At 44.6% G+C, this 21,823-nt stretch overlaps 1 protein-coding gene across 1 annotated transcript in view; it reads left to right on the top strand.

Annotated features, from left to right (window-relative positions):
* LOC122924438 (solute carrier family 2, facilitated glucose transporter member 9-like) overlaps positions 1 to 21,823 on the top strand; it is an 89,590-nt gene that overhangs the window by 12,628 nt on the left and 55,139 nt on the right. Inside the window, exons 2-6 of the mRNA XM_044275535.1 lie at positions 9,191 to 9,289; positions 13,632 to 13,792; positions 14,367 to 14,491; positions 15,068 to 15,197; positions 15,445 to 15,593. Of these exons, the coding sequence (XP_044131470.1) occupies positions 9,191 to 9,289; positions 13,632 to 13,792; positions 14,367 to 14,491; positions 15,068 to 15,197; positions 15,445 to 15,593 (664 nt within the window). The remainder of the gene's footprint in view (positions 1 to 9,190; positions 9,290 to 13,631; positions 13,793 to 14,366; positions 14,492 to 15,067; positions 15,198 to 15,444; positions 15,594 to 21,823) is intronic.

The raw sequence follows: 21,823 nt of genomic DNA, 5'->3' as shown, positions 1-21,823 counted from the left end.
GGGGTGGACTTCAATGACCAGATTTTGTCTCCGTATTTAGTTTCCCGGCGCACCAGACGCTGGTATAAGAAGGTGTCTGTATATTTAATTCAATTGGCTCTGTATAATAGTTTTGTTCTCTACAGAAAGGCTGGGAGAACAGGATCCTTCCTCAAATTTCAGGAAGAGATCATCGAGAACCTCCTGTATCCAGGAGGTTCCGTGGCCCTATCCACCAGTGTAGTTAGCCGTCTACACGAGCGACATTTCCCCAATGTCGTTGCTGGTACCTCAACCCAACCGTCGCCCCGAAAAAGATGTCGTGTCTGTAGCAGGAGCGGAATAAGGCGTGACACCCGCTATTTCTGTCCTGACTGCCCTGACCACACTGCCCTATGCTTAGGGGAGTGTTTCCGGAAGTACCACACACAGGTACACCTAGCATAGGGATCACATCTCACCAGGACAGGCACACAGGGCTATTAGGGCCCATTCACACACAGCTGCTGCAAACCTCTCCTTTCACCTGGGACAAAGTGCATAATGCACTTTGCCACATCTTTGGGCGATTTGCGCTTTGCACATTGTCCCATGGGGAAGGAGAGGTTTGTCCTATAAAAGGTAAAAAAAAAACAAAAAAAAACAGTAAGCAAAAAAGTTAACGTTCAGTTCCAAAAGTTAAATAAAGTTTATATGTTCTGTTCAAAAGTTATTATAAAGTTAATAAAATTATTGCGTTGCGGCCTGGTTTTCTTTTTTTTTACCTTCCAGGTGGACCAACCGATCGACTAGCTGCAGCACTGATGTGCATTCTGACAGAAGCATTGTGCTGCTGTCAGATTACACACAAGTCGGTGTATGCGGCGCTGCAAGATGAGATTTCTCCTCTGCAGTAAAAGATACGTTTGCCGAGGCATATGAGCTGAGGAGGTGGCGGTGTTCATATGCTTTGGCAAACACTTTGTATATAAAAAATAAATAAAAAATCCCGGCAATGATTTATTCATCCACATCGATTGATGTGAATAGAGAAATCTGGTTTGCCAGGGCATACGAGCTAAGTGGGTATGGATGTTGGGCGGAGCTCCTATGTCCTGGCAGACGCCTTTCCCCCTCCTTTTTTTTTGGCAGAGATGGGAAAAGTTGTCTTTTGCCAAAATATTTCTCTCACCCAGCATGGGTATATGTATGTAAAAGACACCCCAAAACTTCTTCTGAGTACGGCGATACCAGATGTGTGACACTTTTTTGCAGCCTAGGTGGGCAAAGGGGCCCACATTCCAAAGAGCACCTTTTGGATTTCACATGCCATTTTTTACAGATTTTGATTTCAAACTACTTCCCACACATTTGGGCCCCTAAAATGCCAGAGCAGTATAACTACCCCACAAATGACCCCATTTTGGAAAGAAGGCACCCCAAGGTATTTCATGATGGGCATAGTGAGTTGAGGAAAGTTTTGTTTTGTCACAAGTTAGTGGAATATGAGACTTTGTAAGGAAAAAAAAAATCATCATTTTCCTCTCACTTGTGACAAAAAATAAAAAGTTCTATGAACTCACTATGCCCATCAGCGAATACCTTAGGGTGTCTACTTTCCGAAATGGGGTCGATTGTGGGGTTTTTCTTCTGTCTGGGCATTGTAGAACCTCAGGAAACATGACAGGTGCTCAGAAAGTCAGAGCTGCTTCAAAAAGCGGAAATTCACATTTTTGTACCATAGTACCCAAACCATTTTTTTTTACCCAAACATTTTTTTTTTATCAAAGACATTATCAAAGACATGTAGAACAATAAGTTTAGCGAAAAATTTATATATGGATGTCATTTAAAAAAAAAAAAAATTTACAACTGAAAGTGAAAAATTTCGTTACATTTCAATAATGAATTTAAAATTCATTTGGGTGGTAAGTTACATGACCGAGCAATAAACGGTGAAAGTAGTGTAGTGTAAAAAGTGGCCTGGTCATTAAGAGTGTTTCAGCTAGGGGGGGTTGAAGTGGTTAAGGTGTTGCAACTCACGTACCAGGTTAGGAATGCCAGAGTGGTGTAATGTCTCTGTGTGATAGTGGCAATAGTGTCTCCTACCTTGGTACAGCTGGACTCCTGGATCCGGGCTCACTTGCAATAAAATGAGTGTGTTGCTAGTAGGAGTAATTGAGGGATTTGCAGCAATAATTGAGATCCAGACTTGGAATATAGTTCAAACTGGTCTTTACTTGATGCAGCTTTAATACATGCGAGATACAGCATTTGTAGTTCATACTACACATGTAGTTCATAAATTAGCAAACTGGTTAGGTTACCAGGGGGATGGACTCAGCCTGCTCCCTGATTAAGTGAGTGTAGTCAGAGCAGAGCAAGGAAGAAGACCTACATGTGCAAGCTTCTGAGAGACAGGCTCGTCTAAAGAACCTTTGTCTCTGGGACTACAGATGCCAGAGAAGTTTCTTTACCATCAGAGTAATCCTGAGAAAAAGAGACCAGACATGTTAGAAGATCTAGAACCATCCAGATCCTGCAAGCTTCAGATAAGCATTTGCTTGTTTATGGTATTGAGTAGAGATGAGCGAACCCGAACTGTATAGTTCGGGTTCGTACAGAATTTTGGGGTGTCCGTGACACGAACCCGAACATTTTCGTAAAAGTCTGGGTCGGGTTCGGTGTTCGTCATTTTCTTGGCGCTTTTTGTAAGGCTGCAAAGCAGCCAATCAACAAGTGTCATACTACTTGCCCCAAGAGGCTGTCACAGCCATGCCTACTATTGGCATGGCTGTGATTGGCCAGTGCAGCATGTGACCCAGCCTCTATTTAAGCTGGAGTCACGTAGCGCCGCACGTCACTCTGCTCTGATCAGTGTAGGGAGAGGTTGCAGCTGCGATGTTAGGGCGAGATTAGGCAGTGATTAACTCATCCAAAAGACTTCATTCAGTGATCGATCTGCAGCTGTGGATCATTGAACTGCTGCTATCCAATTGCTCACTGTTTTTAGGCTGCCCAGAGCGTTTTTCATTCACTTTTTTCTGGGGTGATCGGCGGCCATTTTGTGTATTGTGGTGCGCCAGCACAAGCTGCCACCAAGTGCATTTAACCCTCAATAGTGTGGTTGTTTTTTGGCTAAATCCTACATCAGTGTCAAGCTGTCACACCAAGTGCATTTAACCATCAATAGTGTGGTTATTTTTTGGCCATATACTACATCAGGGGCAAGCTGAGCCTGTCACCAAGTGCATTTAACCCTCAATAGTGTGGTTGGTCAAGCTGTCACACCAAGTGCATTTAACCATCAATAGTGTGGTTATTTTTTGGCCATATCCCAGTCTAATTCTGTCTGTAAACCTATACCTGTCACCCAGCGCCTAAATAATAGGCCTCAAATTTATAGTCAGCTAAATCTGTGGTTATTGCTGTAGCTGGTCAAGTTATTTTGTGTCCGTCAAAGCACAGTTTTTGTTCTGGGTTGAAATACAATTCCCAATTTAGCAATTCTCTAAATTAGTGGTTTCTGCTGTATCAGGCCTACTTTAAATTTATCCCTAAAAGGGTATATTAGATTCAAGGTGCTGATAGGGTCATTCTCAATAACTTCACACACACTCTACTGTGCATATCCAAGTCTAATTCTGTCTGTAAACGTATACCTGTCACCCAGCGCCTAAATAATAGGCCTCAAATTTATATTCAGCTAAATCTGTGGTTACTGCTGTGCCTGTATTAGTGTAATACGGTACCTAAATAGATAGCCAGATAGTGTTAGGTGTCTGTAAAAAAAAAAAAAAAAAAGGCCTGAATTTGAATTCAATACATTGGGCCAAATAATATTTTTGTTGTTGTGGTGAACGATAACAATGAGGAAAACATCTAGTAAAGGACGGGGACATGGTCGTGGTGGTGTTAGTGGACCCTCTTGTGCTGGGAGAGGACGTGGCCGTTCTGCCACAGCCACACGTCCTAGTGTACCAACTACCTCAGGTCCCAGTAGCCGCCATAATTTACAGCGATATTTGGTGGGGCCCAATGCCGTTCTAAGGATGGTAAGGCCTGAGCAGGTACAGGCATTAGTCAATTGGGTGGCCGACAGTGGATCCAGCACGTTCACATTATCTCCCACCCAGTCTTCTGCAGAAAGCGCACAGATGGCGCCTGAAAACCAAGCCCATCAGTCTGTCACATCACCCCCATGCATACCAGGGAAACTGTCTGAGCCTCAAGTTATGCAGCAGTCTCTTATGCTGTTTGAAGACTCCGCTGGTAGGGTTTCCCAAGGGCATCCACCTAGCCCTTCCCCAGCGGTGGAAGACATAGAATGCACTGACGCACAACCACTTATGTTTCCTGATGATGAGGACATGGGAATACCACCTCAGCACGTCTCTGATGATGATGAAACACAGGTGCCAACTGCTGCGTCTTTCTGCAGTGTGCAGACTGAACAGGAGGTCAGGGATCAAGACTGGGTGGAAGACGATGCAGGGGATGATGAGGTCCTAGACCCCACATGGAATGAAGGTCGTGCCACTGACTTTCACAGTTCCGAGGAAGAGGCAGTGGTGAGACCGAGCCAACAGCGTAGCAAAAGAGGGAGCAGTGGGCAAAAGCAGAACACCCGCCGCCAAGAGACTCCGCCTGCTACTGACCGCCGCCATCTGGGACCGAGCACACCAAAGGCAGCTTCAAGGAGTTCCCTGGCATGGCACTTCTTCAAACAATGTGCTGATGACAAGACCCGAGTGGTTTGCACGCTGTGCCATCAGAGCCTGAAGCGAGGCATTAACGTTCTGAACCTTAGCACAACCTGCATGACCAGGCACCTGCATGCAAAGCATGAACTGCAGTGGAGTAAACACCTTAAAAACAAGGAAGTCACTCAGGCTCCCCCTGCTACCTCTTCTGCTGCTGCCACCTTGGCCTCTTCCTCTGCCTCTGGAGGAACGTTGGCACCTGCCGCCCAGCAAACAGGGGATGTACCACCAACACCACCACCTCCGTCACCAAGCATCTCAACCATGTCACACGCCAGCGTTCAGCTCTCCATCTCACAAACATTTGAGAGAAAGCGTAAATTCCCACCTAGCCACCCTCGATCCCTGGCCCTGAATGCCAGCATTTCTAAACTACTGGCCTATGAAATGCTGTCATTTAGGCTGGTGGACACAGACAGCTTCAAACAGCTCATGTCGCTTGCTGTCCCACAGTATGTTGTTCCCAGCCGGCACTACTTCTCCAAGAGAGCCGTGCCTTCCCTGCACAACCAAGTATCCGATAAAATCAAGTGTGCACTGCGCAACGCCATCTGTGGCAAGGTCCACCTAACCACAGATACGTGGACCAGTAAGCACGGCCAGGGACGCTATATCTCCCTAACTGCACACTGGGTAAATGTAGTGGCGGCTGGGCCCCAAGCGGAGAGCTGTTTGGAGCACGTCCTTCCGCCACCAAGGATCGCAGGGCAACATTCTTTGCCACCTTCCCCCTCCTCTTCTTCCACCTGCTCATCCAGTCAGCCACACACCTTCACCACCAACTTCAGCACAGCCCGGGGTAAACGTCAGCAGGCCATTCTGAAACTCATATGTTTGGGGGACAGGCCCCACACCGCACAGGAGTTGTGGCGGGGTATAGAACAACAGACCGACGAGTGGTTGCTGCCGGTGAGCCTCAAGCCCGGCCTGGTGTTGTGCGATAATGGGCGAAATCTCATTGCAGCTCTGGGACTAGTCGGTTTGATGCACATCCCTTGCTTGGCGCATGTGCTGAATTTGGTGGTGCAGAAGTTCATTCACAACTACCCCGACATGTCAGAGCTGCTGCATAAAGTGCGGGCCGTCTTTTCGCGCTTCCGGCGTTCACATCCTGCCGCTGCTCGCCTGTCTGCGCTACAGCGTAACTTCGGCCTTCCCGCTCACCGCCTCATATGCGACGTGCCAACCAGGTGGAACTCCACCTTGCACATGCTGGACATAGTGGAGTTTCAGCTGCAGCACGCACGGGTCAGTCGCACTGCGGAACAGCACCACTTCACCACCAATGACTGGGCCTCCATGCGAGACCTGTGTGCCCTGTTGCGCTGTTTCGAGTACTCCACCAACATGGCCAGTGGCCGTTATCAGCGTTAGAATACCACTTCTATGTCTCCTTGAGAAAACACTTAGGGCGATGATGGAAGAGGAGGTGGCCCAGGAGGAGGAGGAAGAGGGGTCATTTTTAGCACTTTCAGGCCAGTCTCTTAGAAGTGACTCAGAGGGAGGTTTTTTGCAACAGCAGAGGCCAGGTACAAATGTGGCCAGCCAGGGCCCACTACTGGAGGACGAGGATGAGGTGGAGGAGGATGAGGATGAAGCATCGTCACAGCGGGGTGGCACCCAACGCAGCTCGGGCCCATCACTGGTGCGTGGCTGGGGGAAAACGCAGGACGATGACGATACGCCTCCCACAGAGGACAGCTTGTCCTTACCTCTGGGCAGCCTGGCACACATGAGCGACTACATGCTGCAGTGCCTGCGCAACGACAGCAGAGTTGCCCACATTTTAACGTGTGCGGACTACTGGGTTGCCACCCTGCTGGATCCACGCTACAAAGACAATGTGCCCACCTTAGTTCCTGCACTGGAGCGTGATGGGAAGATGCGCGAGTACAAGCGCATGTTGGTAGACGCGCTACTGAGAGCATTCCCAAATGTCACAGGGGAACAAGTGGAAGCCCAAGGCCAACGCAGAGGAGGAGCAAGAGGTCGCCAAGGCAGCTGTGTCACGGCCAGCTCCTCTGAGGGCAGGGTTAGCATGGCAGAGATGTGGAAAAGTTTTGTCAACACGCCACAGCTAACTGCACCACCACCTGATACGCAACGTGTTAGCAGGAGGCAACATTTCACTAACATGGTGGAACAGTACGTGTGCACACCCCTCCACGTACTGACTGATGGTTCGGCCCCATTCAACTTCTGGGTCTCTGAATTGTCCACGTGGCCAGAGCTAGCCTTTTATGCCTTGGAGGTGCTGGCCTGCCCGGCGGCCAGCATTTTGTCTGAACGTGTATTCAGCACGGCAGGGGGCGTCATTACAGACAAACGCAGCCGCCTGTCTACAGCCAATGTGGACAAGCTGACGTTCATAAAAATGAACCAGGCATGGATCCCACAGGACCTGTCCATCCCTTGTGCAGATTAGACATTAACGACCTCCCCTTAACCATATATTATTGTACTCCAGGGCACTTCCTCATTCAATCCTATTTTTATTTTCATTTTACCATTATATTGCGGGGCAACCCAAAGTTGAATGAACCTCTCCTGTCTGGGTGCCGGGGCCTAGATTTATGACAATGGACTGTTCCAGTGTTGGGTGACGTGAAGCCTGATTCTCTGCTATGACATGCAGACTGATTCTCTGCTGACATGAAGCCAGAGTCTCTGTTACTGGACCTCTCTCCTCTGCCTGGGTGCCGGGGCCTAAATATATGACAATGGACTGTTACAGTGGTGGGTGACGTGAAGCCAGATTCTATGGGACCTCTCTCCAATTGATATTGGTTAATTTTTATTTATTTTTTATTTTTATTAATTTCCCTATCCACATTTGTTTGCAGGGGATTTACCTACATGTTGCTGCCTTTTGCAGCCCTCTAGCCCTTTCCTGGGCTGTTTTACAGCCTTTTTAGTGCCGAAAAGTTTGGGTCCCCATTGACTTCAATGGGGTTCGGGTTTGGGACGAAGTTCGGGTCGGGTTCGGATCCCGAACCCGAACATTTCCGGGAAGTTCGGCCGAACTTCTCGAACCCGAACATCCAGGTGTTCGCTCATCTCTAGTATTGAGACTTTGCTGTTGTGGAATGGGTATATTGTTTTGGCAACTACCACATTTTGAGATGGACTAGCCATCTGTACCTAAAGATCTGCATCCCTCAGTCTGGAAATTGCAGAGATAGTTAGCAAAAACTGAGTTTCATGCCTGTAGTTATTCAGAGAGACTGCAAAGTGTATCTAGAAAGGAAGACTCAGGGAGTAATACAACTAACATCATCGAGGTTGCCTATACATAGCAACTGGGAGAAGACTGCACTGTTTTATACTTTGAAACTGTGCCTTTTGCTGTTATATGTACTACTGCTCCCACTATCAATACACTAAAATGTAATGTATGTAATGCCACCAATGGGCTTGGTTATTGTCTTCAGCTGTTGCTAGTTCTGCATCCGCCCTCTTGCCTTGTAGCCTGCTAACTATTCATTATCAAGAGCATCTCAATTACCACCAGGCAGTAGGCCCAATACCATGGTGTGCCCTGAGGGAGGAAAGGGTGCGCCCGTCAGTCACTGCATGGCCCCAGGGAGCACCAAGGAGAGGATTGCCTCTGTGAACTGTTAGTACCACTACCACCATCATAGCTACTATCACTCCTCCCATCCACCTCTCCCCTTCCTGGGATAGCTGCACTAGAAGCAGTAGCAACTAACTTTTCCTTATTCAGAGGATCTCAGTGGAGCCATGTCCAGGAATCTGGATAATATAACAGGTTTCCAATGAAGGTGAAGTATGTCATACCATAATTACTGGTAGTTTTGTGGGAAAAGATTCATTATAAGTTGTATTTCATTCATTTAAACTCCTGCTCATTCTGGGCTTTGAAGTCAAGGAGGCGGTCCTATCAGTGACCGACAGCTATCTCTCTATGCACAGTAATAGAGGGCAGGCTGTCAATCACTGATAGGACCGTCTCCTTGACTTCAAAGCACAGAATGAGCAGGAATTAAAATGAATAAATTTCAAGTTATAATTAATCTTTTCCCGCAAAACTATGTATCAATCTGCTCTGCTCCTCCTGCTCTTTAACATAGTGCTTGTAGCTTATATTGCATTTTCATGGTGATGGGTTCCCTTTAAGTGTACTCTCAAAATGTATCAGCGCTATTCCAAGTAATCTGGAGTCCATGCCTATTGCATTTAATGAAAACTGTTTGTTATGCAACAACATTTTTAGGTAAGATTCTCATTAACAGTGTTTAATGTTTAACTCTAAATCTGCCTAGCAGAATAATCAAGGCTTTTTTTTTCACAACTTTGTGATCATTTACCAGCAAAGTCAAAGCAAAATATGCATCTCAATCGGGGAATACACACATTTTCTGTTTATTGTACTACTTGTGATATTGGAACAATATTACCCTTTAATCTTTACATACACATCTCTAATCAAATACTTTGCATTATATCAGGTCCAACACTGGAGAATTCTTCCATTGATTATTGTGCTAGGTCTTGGTAGTGGTTTACCATATGGCTACCATATATCAGTGGTCAGCTCATCATCTTTGGTAAGCAAAAGTTCCCTTCTTTTTTTTTTTTATGCAACCAAGTCAAATCAAACTTAATTTATTGAATATAATAATACCTATAGCAAGCATTACAAATATTAAGGGGATTGTCTGATACCTAAAAGGTGGTTGGGCATGGGTTAAAAAAAAAAAAAAACACGACTCGCCTTATCGGAGCTTCCCAGTTCTTGTACTGTGGCTCCTGTTGCCAATAGTTCTGCCCCTGCCAGACCAGAAGTGTGATGTACCATCTAACTGCAGGTCACCACTGCTGGCCAATCAGTGCATGTAGACTGCACATCACACTTCCAGTTTGGTGGAGACGGATAGCATAGGGGCCAGGAGACACAGAGCAGGAACCGGGAGGCTCTGACCTGGTGAGTGGTATTTCTTTTTATTTTGAGCCCATGCTTGGCTACCCCTAAAATGTTTTTGGTAGGTGCCCCTATGAAAAAAACCACACAGGACACATAGCACACATATGGCAATTGCATATAGGATACAAGGCACATTCACCGCTAACATATAGCACTAATGTCACACGCTCCACTCACATATAGGACTAATACCATACATATACACCTCCCATACATGGCACATCATTTATACATAGGACACATGCCGCACATATAAATGCAGACACAATAGCACTGACATGTCTGCCAAAGCAGTGTACAGCATGCAATATCTCTATCATCAATCAATGAAGGGATATTCCAGGTGTAAAAAAATCTGAATTACAGAATACATGTAAAAATACCAAAACATCCATTACTCACATGTTAAATCCCCACTGCTCCAATACCAATGCCTCTTTTGTCCTCCGTTGGTCTTTGTTTACATGGCAGCAACCATACTGGCACAGACCACTGCAGCCAATCTTTAATGACAGCAGACACATTCTTTAGGGCAATTAGCCTCAGTGGCCATAGGCCAATATGGCTTCCACCGTGTAAATAAAGACTGGTGAGGACTACAGGACCATCATTGGTGGTGTAGTGGGGTAACTAACAGTATTGTTTATTTTATTATTTTATCTTTTTTTTTTTTACAGCTGGACAATCCCTTTAAAGGTGGGCAGATTATTGTTAAAATGATCGCTAACCAGCTTTTCATATGAACGCTCCTTAGCGATCATCTTTCAGTGTAATACTGCTGCTGATTACCCGATGAATGAGCAAGCACTTATTTATTGGGTAATCGGGATCTTTTCACATGTTATAAATCGCTTATTTCCGGCGGCAGATCACGCCGTGTAATAGGCACTCTGCTGCCGGCAAACAATGAGACAGCATAGGAACAAGCGATGCATTAGCAATTGCTCGTCCCTATACTGAGGAGGAAATCACTGCATGTTATTGCAGCAGTCTCCTCCTCTAGCAAGTATGCGATTGATGGGAGTGAACGCTTCCCTCCCTACAATCGTCTGCTCTATCTGCCCGTGTAAGGCTCCATTCACACATCCGTATAATGGGTCCGCATCCGTTCCGCAAATTGCGGAATGGGTGCGGACCCATTCATTCTCTATGTACTCTCCGCATCCGCATTTCCGGAGCGCGCCCCTGATCTACTGGTCCGCGGCTCCGGAAAAAAATAGAACATGTCCTATTCTTGTCCGCAATTGCGGACAAGAATAGGCATTTCTATGAGGGTGCTGGTCGGGTGTATTGCGGATCCGCAATGCACTACGGATGTCTAATGTACCTGATACAAGCTTATATACACAGTATTGCAACCCTATCCTTACACAGCTCCTATAAACAAAGGCATTCCACGCTAATTGAATACATATCAGTGACAAATTTATTGCTTTGGGCTGGCGACTGCCACTGCCGTCTGTATTCTGTTCACACTGTGTATTTAATCCATTTATTATTACTCTTTCCTCCACTATGGATTAATTATTTAAATACAGTATTAGCATTTGCTCTTTATTATTGTGTATTGATCCTAGTGATAGGTCACCCCTTGGTGCATTGTAGTTTTCTCTATCATATTTTGCTTGTTTTTAAATGTATTATTTAATAAAATGGTTAATGATTTGTATTTAATTGGCGTAGAGTGCCTTTGTTTATAGGAGCTGTGTTTTATGTGTTAACTGTATGTCTCCCATCTTTACTATGTACCCCCATATAGGACACCTATCCTATGTCCCCTATTTGCTCTTTACATGCTGTCTTACTTCTGAACATGCACTATTGAGGCTGAACTGACCCGTGTAGTCTGCTCAGCACTGCAAAGGACTCCCTTCAAAATCCTCTTCTGGTTGACACTTCAGCTCGTTCTCTTCTTCATCCTCTTTCATTCCCCAGCAGCAGCCTCCATGAATCATATTGCTGAACCCTGTGAGGCTGTCTCCTACTTCAAAATGATGTCTCCTCTAAACAAGAAGAGACATACTCATTAGAGTCTTCTTACTGCTGACCCCCTTCCTCTTGGCCCCGGTGCAACTGAAACAACCGCACAAAATGTTAATGTATTGTATTTTATGCATTTTTTTGTACCCAAAGACCAGTCCATTCTAACCCCCCTGTGGAGGAGTGGGCGAGTCACATGTCCTGCAAGAAGGGTGGGGACCAGTTAGTTCCAGTTAGCTAGTGCTAGCTGACCCCCTGCTAAGGAAGCAGGTGTGCAGTGCTGCGTCCCTCCTGGACGTGTGTTGCCGGGCACCTCCAGTTCTGCTGGAGAAGAGAGACCACTTCTAGAAGTCTCATTAGCCAGAAAGAAGTTGCCCTGTGCCTTGCCATAGAGTCAGACAAAGAGAGAAGTTGCAGTAAAGTTCTTATTTAATCCAGTCAACATAGTAGAGCCGAAAGGCTTTGCCTACCATTTTCATGCTAAAGCTTGCTGGATACCAACACCAAGTCTGTAAACCATTTGAAGAAACGTTTATGCAAAGTAAAGCTGTAGTTGAACTTCGTACAAAGTCTGGACTCAATTTCTTTCATCATCCTATTCACCCTTTTTGCTCTGCTTTGTCCGGTGACTCCTGGGGTTCCCGGATATCCAGGTAGTAACTTTGTGACAAGTGCACAGCTACAACACCTAAAAGGGAAATTATAGGCCACTCTTACACCACTCTGGCATTCCTTCACCTGGGTTCCACCATCACCTTCTACATAAGGGGGCTTAGTCCCTCGTTGCTGAAATGCAACTGGCATTACATTACATTTATCACATCTTAGAAGGACCCTAGTCACACGTACATACGTTGCAGAAGTTGGTAGTCATTCCGGAATTAGCTTGAACTCCTAAGAGAGCAGTGTCACTGGGAATCTCCCTGGCCCATGCATCACAAAGCAGCAAATTTACCAGCCCTTGAGGGAACAAATTTACTGAAAGCCAAAAAAGGTAACTGTCTACACTAAGGTTACATCTGCATGCAGTGAGAGAAAGCTTCAGGCCTAAGGACAGGAAATCGCCCTTCAGAGATTGTATTCCATTGTGGATACTTCAGAGCTAATATATAGCTCAAGTGAAAAAAGGTCAGTTGCACCCCTTGATTGGTTTGGAAGGATGGTACAGATTGCAGCAAAGGGACCCCTCCCTCCATCTCTCATACACATACTTGAGAATTGCATTGACTAACTGTGGAAACTGCATTTGATGTACACCATGCTTGTGTAACTTATCTATTGACTGCTGCAGTAAAGTACAGTGAAGTTGTTGCTGGTCTCATAATTGATTCCTGCATCACTACCACACTGCAAAGTGTTGGCATTACCACAACTGGGAGCCTGCCTTACACCTCAAAACTACTAAGAGAACCACAGAACTGGAGTTTGCCCTGAAGGGAAGAAAAGTTGTTCCCTTCCCATCACTACACACCAGCCCAGGGAGTGTCAGACCCTTGAGTACTGCAACTTATACTACCACCTTCTGGCCACTCACACACATGCTCCTGTGCCCTGGGTCATTGCACGGACAGTTTGTCTGCCATTGGTCTTATGTTTGAATCTGCAGATTTTCCCGTAGTTATGATTACCTTCTCCTAGGAGAGGATGCCTGAGCTTTAGATTTCCTAGTTCTCTAGTTACCAGTGAAGGTATGCTATTCTGACCAGCTTCCTGTAAATCATACCTCTTCCTGTGTTACTGACTCTGATTCTCTGCTACCTGTATTGACCTTAGCCTGTTTCTCTTATTAACCCCTTTGCTGCCTACCCTGAACTCGGACTAATCTCTCGTTTACGCACATACTTTGCCTGTCCTGATCTTAGCCTGACTATGTGACTGCATATATTGCCCAACCCTTCGCTGATCTGCATCGTGTCACTGACCCCCTTGGGGTAATCTCTTTTCTCTGGCCAGCATTGCCCCAACACCTCTCATGTCCTCTGCAGTTTGTCAAAGGCTTTATCAACCAGACCTGGATAAAAAGGTATGGATCAGCTGTGCCCCAAGAAACAATCACTCTGCTGTGGTCCACAGCTATTTCTCTCTACAGTCTTGGAGGACTGATGGGATCACTGGTATCCGCGTACCTGAGCAGAAGGTTTGGAAAGTGAGTACTTTTATTCCACAATTTATGTCATCTTCAAAAATTGACCAGTGGATTTTCCTACACCTCATCAGAATAATTATATCTGCTATATCCACAAACCTTAACAAAATTGTTTGCAAGAATATAGAGAAGACAGGAGAATACATAGTTTGTCATTTGTATTACTGGATTTGCATTGCTTGGGTTATGTGCAATGTAGCCAAATGTATGTAGGAAGATGCAAGGCTCCTAATGTATCCCTCAAATTTTCTTCATTACAGCACTCTGAATGTATAGAATAGTTCTTCTATTTCCTGTCTAAAATTATTTCAAGTTTTCAAATTTGTTATTCTCAGTACGTTTAATTATATCATCCAAGCAAATGTTTAGGTTTTACTACCTTAACCTTTAAGGTCCGGGATGTTTGGTCTCCTGCTATATTGTAATAATGGTCTGAGCTTTTTTTATGATTCAGTAGACTACATTTATAAGTACATAGTGCATGCATTTCTAACTGTATACTGCTGATGCATTTCCAACTTGTCCATGCCAGTCAAAACCATGTGTGATACTTCTTTCCTTTTCTTCTCTTTAGGAGAAGGTCTCACATCTTCAGTGACCTTTTGGGTATAACTGGCTCTCTGTGCCTTGGTATTAGCAAGATTGTAGGATTATATGAAATGATTTTTGTGGGACGGTTTCTCTATGGATTCACAGCAGGTACATGTTAGGAACAAGAGTTCTATTTCTGTAAATTGTCTTCAAAAACATGGGTCACAGTGACAGTTATTATGTTTCACCATATAGTTAGCCAGTTTTCTAAGAAAGTTATTTACATTTGAATAGTTGTACATACCTTGTACAAGACCTTATCAAATATTACGTAGTAATGCACACCCAGTTAAACGTAGTCTCCTGCAATATTAATCAAGAGGAAGGAAAAATCCCCCATGGAGCAGAACCCTCACTTCCTTAACTTAGAGGAAAAAGGCTTTCTTATGTTCAAAGTGAATCATTGGATCAACAGTCCATTCCTAGTAATCTGAACCATATCTTGTATTATTATTACTACTAAAAAAGACATCCAGGCCCCTTTCAAACTCTTTCAATAAATTAACCATGACAACTTTAGAGTGCTACAGTCTCTCTGCTCTTACAGGACAGGACCCCATTTATGTTAGTGTACAAACTTTTTTGCTACCAACAGTGGATGGTCCTCTAGGCATAGTTATGTCTTACCATAGCTGATAACAGAACTGCTACTTTGCAGATACATCAGCTTTTTATTTCTGGCAGGTTTGGCACTTAACATTTATATTCAGTATCTTGGAGAAATCTCTCCCCGTAACCTTCGAGGATTCATCAGCACATCGGCCCCAATCTTTGTAACATCAGGGAAACTCTTTGGTCAACTTGTTGGACTCAGGTAAGAGCCAGGAACAAATATCATATAAAGGAAAAATGTAATATACCTAATATCTGATATTAAAATTGACCAATTTCTTAACAATGTAAAGCAGGGTTGTCACCTGGAGCACCCCTATAATTTAGAGTTTAATTCCAAAGCATTGTTCATACAAACTCTGCCCAGTTTTGCTTCTATCAGTAGATTTATTTGGCAGATTCACATTTATGCATTTTTTTTACAATTTTTTTTCCCATATCCTTTCCAGGGAGGTTCTTGGCACAGCGACATTGTGGCCCTGGATGCTCTCACTTTGTGGTTTTGCACAACTGCTGCAATTAATAGTAATGCACTTTTATCCAGAGACTCCTCCATATCTGATATTAGTGAAGAAAGACCAGGATCGCTGTATAAAAGGTAAACTACTATTTTAATTACAGTATTTTTTTTTTTAAAATAGAATTTACAGAATTGACTAGTTTACTTATAGGGGTTGTCTGGGAATACCTAACTTTTCTGTGATGTCTTCAGCCTGCCTCTGCTATCGAAAGATTCATATTTACCTGCTCCCCACCGATTCAGTATGGCGTTTCCATCTTCTATAATAGTCTTGTTTACTTCTAGCTTTGTATGGTGATGGTCACCTGCTCCACTACGGCCAACCACTAACTTCAGTGGTGACGTGTTGCTTGTGGACAAGTCACAGCTAAAACCAGTGGTTGGGTATGGCAGAGCAGGTGACCATGCCTGTGCTCATTTATGTGACACACACAGAATCCCTCAGGAGGTTGCAATGCTCTACTTAATATGCTATAGGGTTAATGGTCACTAGGACCTTAGCGTGACTTTTGCAACCTCTCTGACTAGTAGATTATAAATTATATCTTTATTATTTTCTCTTAAAATACATATATTTCTTGGGAACTAGTTTAAAATTCCTCAGGGAGAACAGGATCCGGGTTCTATCTCCTGTTTATTTTATAATGTGTATTCAGATTCGACTTGTATAGTACGAGATATCTGGTCACCTCTAGAGAGTCACCAGACTCTGCTAATTTGCCTTGTCTATCTGTATACACTGTCCCACTATGGGGTCTCTACCTCTAATCCCTGAACTAAAATCTATTCCTGCATCCCTACATGTTTCGCCATTTACTCGGCGTCTTCAGGGGATGACATGCAGGTTATGCTTGTGGGGGCGGTATCTAAGCTTTACCTCCTCGGTTTCTGCAGGTGAGGTTGGCCCATCCAATCACCACGTTCTATTTCAGTGATGGATGTTGCCTCGACTAATAGGTCATGGTTTCCGGCGCGCCTCTATACCGTCACCAAGGACGCGCCACTGACGTCATCGCGCCATTGGCGTCATCATGATGATGCATCGCACCTGTGTCCATACTTACGAACTATTGGGCTGTCACTTTCGAGCCTCTGCGCTTGCGTCTGTGTTACATCCATGACGCATGTGCTAGTACTTGGAGATTATTCATATTGTTCTGTCCCCTGCGCATGCGCTAACACTTAGAAATCTTCGTTGCACTTGCGTCAGTACTTGGAACTTATTCCTGTCACTCCGTCCCCTGCGCATGCGTTAGCACTTGGAATTATTCATAGTAGATTCCGTTCCATTCCGATATGGCCTTCAAGGCTTGGAGATCCATCCCTCTACCTATGTATGTGCTCATGTAGCTCTGCTCATCCTTCTATGTTTAACTAATATTAGCTACTCTTTACCTTCGCACTTAATAGGTTTGGGTTTTTTATACCATTCGTTCTTACTTTTAATTTTTTCTCACAATAGATGAAATACCTGTGAATAATAGATGGGAATATAAATGGCAATAAATTATAATAATACAAATAATAAAAAACAAAACAAATAATAACAGCAATCAAAAATTGTGAGAAAAAATGAAAATTAAGAACGAATGGTATAAAAACCCAAAACCTATTAAGTGCGAAGGTAAAGAGTACCTAATATTAGTTAAACATAGAAGGATGAGCAGAGCTACATGAGCACATACATGGGTAGAGGGATGGATCTCCAAGCCTTGAAGGCCATATCGGAATGGAACGGAATCTACTATGAATAACGCATGCGCAGGGGATGGAGTGACAGGAATAAGTTCCAAGTACTGACGCAAGCGCAACGAAGATTTCTAAATGACATTAGCTGCACCACATCTCCTGTGTAAAGTGTGCGCATCCCAAAAAATATCTGACATAGTGTACTTTTTCAATAGACTGTGTCCGCTGTGGACAGTGACATTAGCTGTGCCACATCTGTAGTGTAACGTGTGCGCTTAAAAAAATGTATCTGTGACATACAGTGTACTTTTCTGTAGACTGTGTCTGCTGCGGACAGTGACATTATCATCGCCACATCTGCAGTGTAACGTGCGCGCTTCTAAAATTTATCTCTGACATATAGTGTACTTTTTCTGTAGACAGTGTCTGCTGCGGACAGTGATATTACCAGCGCCACATCTCCTGTGTAAAGTGTGCGCATCCCAAAAATATCTGTGACATACAGAGTACTTTTTCCGTAGATGGTGTCTGCTGCGGACAGTGACATTACCAGGGCCACATCTGCAGTGTAACGTATGCGCTTCAAAGATTTATCTGACATACAGTGTACTTTTTTTGCGTAGACACTGCGTACAGTGACATTACCGGTGTTACCTCTACTGTACTTCCTCATCCCAAATGCCTGTGACATTCCCTGTAATTTTTCATTACCCGCTGGTGACAGCATTGACATTATCTGCGGGATATCTCCTGTGTGATGTTTTCACATCCCAAATACCTTTTTAAATTTGTTTGCGCATACACTTCCAAATCCTACGCTACTGTACGGGTGACAGACTTTCAATCATATATAACATTTAATATGAAGAAGGCGAGCAGTAAGGGACGGGGCAGTGGCCGTGATGCTAATGGTGCACGCAGAGGCCGTGGCCCTTGGCGCAGTGAAACTGTGCCTGCTGCCAGAGCACAAGAAAAACAACCATCCACGATACCCAGCTTCATGTCCCAGTTTGAAGGGCGGCGCAGGACACCACTCTTAAAGTCAGTCCAGTGAGACCAGGTGGTAGGTTGGATTGCAGCAGATAATGCGTCCAGTCGCTTAAGCACCACCCTGTCTTCCACCAAGTTCAGTCTCAGTAGCCAGGAGTCTGCTCAACCCAATCCTTACCCTGCTCCTCCTTCCTCCCACCATGGAGAGTCTGGGCAAACAAGTGATCCCACACTCGGATATTCAGAGGAGCTCTTTTCAGCGCCATTCCTTGATTTGGACCTGTCGCCAAGCACGCTTGAAAAGGGACAGATCTCGTGCCCTGATTCCCAAACTCTTGAGCATCCACAATCACAAGAAGATGATGGTGGGGAAAGGCAATTATTGTTTAATGAGGTGGATGATGATAAGACACAGTTGCCAATAACTCAACGGCAATTACTGTCTCAAGAGGTTGATGAAGAGGATGAGACACAGTTGTCAATCATTGAGGTTGTCAATGGTTAGGTAAACAAGTCAGGAGGATGAGCAGAGTGAGGAAGTGGAAGAGGAGGTGGTGGACGATTAAATCACTGACCCGACCTGGGAAGGTCGAAAGCCGAGCGAAGACAGCAGTACAGAGGGGGAGGTATCCGCAGCACCGCAACAGGCTGGAAAAGGCAGTGGGGTGGCAAAAGGGAGAAGGCGTGCCACACCAAACCCGCAACTGTTCCCCGGAGCACCCCAAATCTCCCTTGTCAGGGGAGAGTGCGGACGACAAAAGAATTGTAATTTGCAACCTGTGCCATACAAAAATGGGCATTGATAAAAAAAAAGGAGGATATGTATGTCTACATATGTATGTAATCCAGCAGTGGTTTCGATTCGGACCAATGTCACTACTGGATTCCAGAATTCCTCTAACAGTAAATAGCGCCACACCCCAAATTGAATAGTAAGTGTATGAGTGTATAAAAATGCTCATTTGTCCATTTAAATGGCTATTTTAGCCAGAGAGTAGAAGTTGATCGCATCAGCTATATAAGACACATCCTGGAAGGAAAATAATGTTATATTATGGTAGAATATGGCTGAAATGAAGCAGATAAAAATAGTATAGTGTTACAGTCCGTAACAAAATTAATGTTCCACTCACTTCACAGGGGGTTGTCCACAGGTTAAGCTCAAGACGCACAAGACTGTGACAATACTCCCCCTCCGGCCAGGATCGCTTAATAGATGTACAGTCATGTGAAAAAATTAGGACACCCTTTGAAAGCATGTGGTTTTTTGTAACATTTTTAATAAAAGGTTATTTCATCTCCGTTTCAACAATACAGAGAGATTAAAGTAATCCGACTAAACAAAGAAAACTGAAGAAAAGTCTTTTCAAGATCTTCTGTAAATGTCATTCTACAAAAATGCCTATTCTAACTGAGGAAAAAGATAGGACACCCTTGCCCCTAATAGCGAGTGTTACCTCCTTTGGCTGAAATAACTGCAGTGAGACGGTTCTTGTAGCCATCTACCAGTCTTCGACATCGGTCTGAGGAAATTTTACCCCACTCCTCAATGCAGAACTTTTTCAGCTGTGAGATGTTTGAGGGGTTTCTTGCACGTACAGCCCTTTTCAAGTCACCCCACAGCATCTCAATGGGATTCAAATCTGGACTTTGACTTGGCCATTCCAGGACTCTCCATTTCTTCTTTTTCAGCCAATCTTTGGTTGATTTACTAGTATGTTTTGGGTCATTGTCATGTTGCATGGTCCAGTTCCGCTTCAGCTTTAATTTTCTAACTGATGGTCTCACATGTTCTTCAAGCACCTTCTGATACACAGTAGAATTCATCGTGGATTCTATGATGGTGAGCTGACCAGGTCCTGCTGCAGCAAAGCAGCCCCAAACCATGACACTTCTACCTCCATGCTTCACAGTTGGTATGAGGTTCTTTTCTTGGAATGCTGTGTTTGGTTTACGCCAAACATGTCCTCTGCTGTTGTGTCCAAATAATTCAATTTTGGACTCATCTGTCCAAAGAACATTATTCCAGAAGTCCTGGTCTTTGTCAACTTTATCTCTGGCAAATGTCAGTCTGGCCTCGATGTTTCTCTTGGAAAGCAAAGGTTTCCTCCTTGCACACCTCCCATGCAAGTTAAACTTGTACAGTCTCTTTCTGATTGTAGAGGCATGTACTTCTACATCAACAGTAGCCAGAGCCTGCTGTAGTTCTCGAGATGACACTTTAGGGTTTTTGGAGACCTCTTTTAGCATCTTGCGGTCTGCTCTTGGGGTGAACTTGCTGGGGCGACCAGTCCTGGGCATGTTGGCAGTTGTTTTGAAAGCCCTCCACTTGTAGACTATCTTCCGGACAGTGGAATGGCTGATTTCAAAATCTTTTGAGATCTTTTTAAATCCCTTCCCAGACTCATAGGCTGCTACAATCTTTTTTCTGAAGTCCTCTGACAGCTCTTTTGCTCTCACCATGGTGCTCACTCTCACTTCAACAGTCAGGAGCACACCAAACTAAATGTCTGAGGTTTAAATAGGGCAAGCCTCATTCAACATGCAGAGTAACGATCTACTAATTATGTGCACCTGGTGTGATATACCTGTGTGAGATCTGAGCCAATTTAAGAGGGAATACATGTGAGGGTGTCCTATCTTTTTCCTCAGTTAGAATAGGCATTTTTGTAGAATGACATTTACAGAAGATCTTGAAAAGACTTTTCTTCAGTTTTCTTTGTTTAGTTGGATTACTTTAATCTCTCTGTATTGTTGAAACGGAGATGAAATAACCTTTTATTAAAAATGTTACAAAAAACCACATGCTTTCAAAGGGTGTCCTCATTTTTTCACATGACTGTAAGAGGTTGCAGTCAGCAGAAAAATAAGAGCTTCAATCTCTTTATTCGTGATATAGGCTCAATACGTTTCGGGGTTCTAGTATAGGTGACCCCTTCCTCAGGAGCATGATTGTTATCTGAGGCTTGTGGACACTGAGGCCTTTCGCAGCCTGATGTCGGTGGCTGTCCCGCGTTACTATTTTTTAAGGTGTGCCATGCCCGCCTTAAACCAACATGTGTCCCGTAACATCACACGTGCCCAGACCAACGCAGTTACTGAGAAGGTCCACTTAACCACGGACACATGGACAAGTGCATTCAGCCAGGGACACTACATTTCCTTGACGACACACTGAGTGAATGTTTTGGAGGCTGGGAGCGAGTCGTACCTTGGGATCGCACAGGTGCTACCGACGATAAGGGTTTCCGCCAGCACCTACGTTAGTGGCTCCAACCCCCACTTCTCCTCCTCCTCCACTTCCACCTCCGAATTATCTGTGTGCAGCACCAGTCAGTTATCAGTCGGTAGCTGGAAGCAGTGTAGCACTGCAGTGGGGAAGCTGCAACAGGCCGTGCTGAAGCTGATATGCTTAGGGGACAAACAGTACACCACCTCAGAGCTGTGGCAGGGGATAAGAGACCAGACTGAGCTGTGGTTCTCGCCACTCAACCTAGAACCAGGCATAGTGTCTGATAATGGCTGTAACTTGGTGGCGGCTTTGGAGCTCGGCAAGCTCAGACACATCTCATGCCTAGCCCACGTCTTAAACTTAGTGGTTCAGCGGTTTCTCAAAACCTACCCCAATT

The sequence above is a fragment of the Bufo gargarizans genome, chromosome 1, assembly GCF_014858855.1.
Source record: "Bufo gargarizans isolate SCDJY-AF-19 chromosome 1, ASM1485885v1, whole genome shotgun sequence".
NCBI lineage: Eukaryota > Metazoa > Chordata > Amphibia > Anura > Bufonidae > Bufo > Bufo gargarizans.
The sequence above is the reverse complement of the archived record's forward strand: the minus strand, read 5'-3'. Positions and strand labels throughout refer to the sequence as shown.